Source organism: Curcuma longa, unplaced genomic scaffold, assembly GCF_044706935.1.
Source record: "Curcuma longa cultivar G26 ecotype Majalengka, Jawa Barat unplaced genomic scaffold, ITB_CL_G26_1.1 contig_12729, whole genome shotgun sequence".
NCBI classification, from domain to species: domain Eukaryota; kingdom Viridiplantae; phylum Streptophyta; class Magnoliopsida; order Zingiberales; family Zingiberaceae; genus Curcuma; species Curcuma longa.
The window spans coordinates 2,874-5,344 of record NW_027429237.1 but is presented as its reverse complement, the minus strand read 5'-3'; the positions used below and the strand labels follow the sequence as shown (position 1 = coordinate 5,344).

At 44.5% G+C, this 2,471-nt stretch overlaps 1 protein-coding gene across 1 annotated transcript; it reads right to left on the bottom strand.

The window, feature by feature from the left end:
• Nucleotides 1-1,110: 1,110 nt before the first annotated feature.
• Nucleotides 1,111-1,863, bottom strand: LOC141815945 (AT-hook motif nuclear-localized protein 20-like). Its single transcript, XM_074703807.1, has one exon. It carries the CDS (start codon nt 1,861-1,863, stop codon nt 1,111-1,113), a length of 753 nt encoding a protein of 250 aa, XP_074559908.1.
• Between the last annotated feature and the right edge of the window lie 608 nt (nt 1,864-2,471).

Below are 2,471 nucleotides of genomic sequence, written 5' to 3'. Positions count from 1 at the left end.
CATATTTACTTTCTTGCTTAATCCAATCTAATAATAAGAGAGATGTTTCTTAATACCACACAAGTTACACACTACCTCTACACTCATAACTTAAGCAAATATTTACAACATCATTATAACAAATGTTGAATACTTCTAGATATCATTTTGTAGTTTTCGACCAATTCAACGAATCACCAACAAATATATACTTGGCTAGATGTTGCCCTACACAAGAATATTATGTTGAAATATTGTTTAACTAGTTCATTATATTTGTACCTAACTACATTGGGATTGGGTTCGACAACTAATAATGTATTTCTGTCCAACTAGATTTTTCCAGAGGAATTATGTACACATCGTTTAGTAGGGTTTCTTGCCTCCTTATCATTCTAGGTTATATCTTAAAAAGAGTTTGTCTGTCTCTCTTTAGTATGCTTGATGGACAACACACCAAAACTTCATAAAATATGTCTTTCATCCGTATCATGACCTAAAATACATAAAATTAATACTCAATGAACAAAAAGTGGAGCTACGAATTAAGAAATATCTTCATATACATGATCAGTCACTGAAGAATTTGCATTTGATGCTGAAGATAAATATCTATTAAACATTTTCTCAATTATATAACATTACAAGATGATACTAGGAAATATAAACTCTAAGCAAAATTCACATACAGTTGTACAGAAAGTACTAATTATACTAACAAAGTTTTAAGTTCGTAGAAGACGAAAAAACACATGCTAAATCATTGGTGCAAATCAACAGCACTGTTCTATTGGTATTTTAGGATTCTGTACATAATGTAATCCATCTAAATATATATATGACTCGAAGCTCAATATTTGATAATCTAATCCGAAAACATTAAGGTATATATATCATTAAAGTCCCCAAAGTATATATGCTTATGAGAAATATAAGTTTCGTAATTTTTCAAATTAATGGGAGCTTGAGACAGCTACGTACACTAGCTAAAGAACTGAATAGATTAAGCAGAGATGAAGTGCAAACTGATAAGAAGAGCTTTGAAATTTAGTTTGCGTTATGAGATCATATCTAGAGAGATAGAGAGTTGATAGGCATTAACTGAAGCATGGCAGCAGAGCGATCAATTAGCTAGAATGGCGCCCGGGGGTGTGCCCATCCGAAGGGCTCCTGCCCCATTTGAGAGCCTCCGCCGCCGCCGTTGTGTGCCAAGTTCTGCGGCAAGTTATAGATCGGTAGCACCGATGGATCTGCCAGCCCCCCACCTCCGCTGGGGGGCATCAGCTGTGCCATGTCCCCCGCCACCATGCCGCCACTCTCCTCCCCCTCCTCCAGAGGCAACCTCTCGTAGGTGGCGTTGGAGAACGTTGAAGACACCACCATAACCGGCCCCGCCGCCATCAGCGGCCCCACCACGCTGCCTCCCACCACCTGCCCTTGCCCCCCGGCGAGGTACACCGTAAGCCCCGTGGCCCCCGGAGGCGACGGCCCCGGGAGGAAGGTCCCCGTGAGGGAGATGATCTCGAAGCGACCGTGGAGCGCGACGAGGGCCCCAGGCGCGGAGGGCTGACGGACCGTGACGTTGGCGACCGCCCCAGAGCCGTTGAGCACGCAGACTCCGCGCTGCTTGCGGCGCGCGAACTGAGCGAGGGACTCAGCCACGTCGGCCCCGGCGGCGACCTCCATCAGGTGGCTGCGCAGCGCGTTGGGGCTGTCGCGGGTCACGAAGATGGGCGGCTTCGGCTTGTTCTTGGACCCCGGAGGACGGCCTCGAGGGCGGCGATTGGCCGCCACGATCGCTCCCTCCCGCGGCTCGCTCTCGTTGTCTTTGTCGTCCTCGTTGCCGCCGCTGCTGCCGCCGAAGTCGGACTCCTTGGGGCCCATGTTATCAGACTGCGTGTGATCGTCGGAGGCAGATCCTCCGCCCGCAACAGGCCCGCTGGGGAGGCCATGCTGCCCAGCCCACCACGGATTAGTCGCCAGCTTGCTTGCTTCTTCTCCTTCTTCTTGATCCTAGAGATCAAATTTGTTCCCTTCTCTTCTACTACTCACAGAAGCTTCATGCCTGCAAGCTCCAACCCAATACCTTGCTTCGATCATGAACTCTTTGAACATATATGCTGGAATTAAATACAGCTTTTTCTTTAAAAAAAAACGAGAACATGCATGGAAGAGATCTAGGGGAGCTTACATATATTCACAAATATTGATCTTCCAGCTACAGATCAGGGAGAAAGGGAGAGACTAGAGAGTACTCTCTACCGGCTTTTTTCTATATATATATATATATATATATATATATCCTCGCTCCTTTATAAAAGAGAAACCACAAGGACATTTAATAGGTTTAATAATTGAGTTATAAATTTATTTGTTCTTTCTTTTATGTGGGAAGCTATTGGTTATTGTCATATATATATAATGCGAAGTAGTGATGGGTGGAAAATGAATTCTTTCATTAACTACTGCACATATGTGTTAGAATTCTGTTT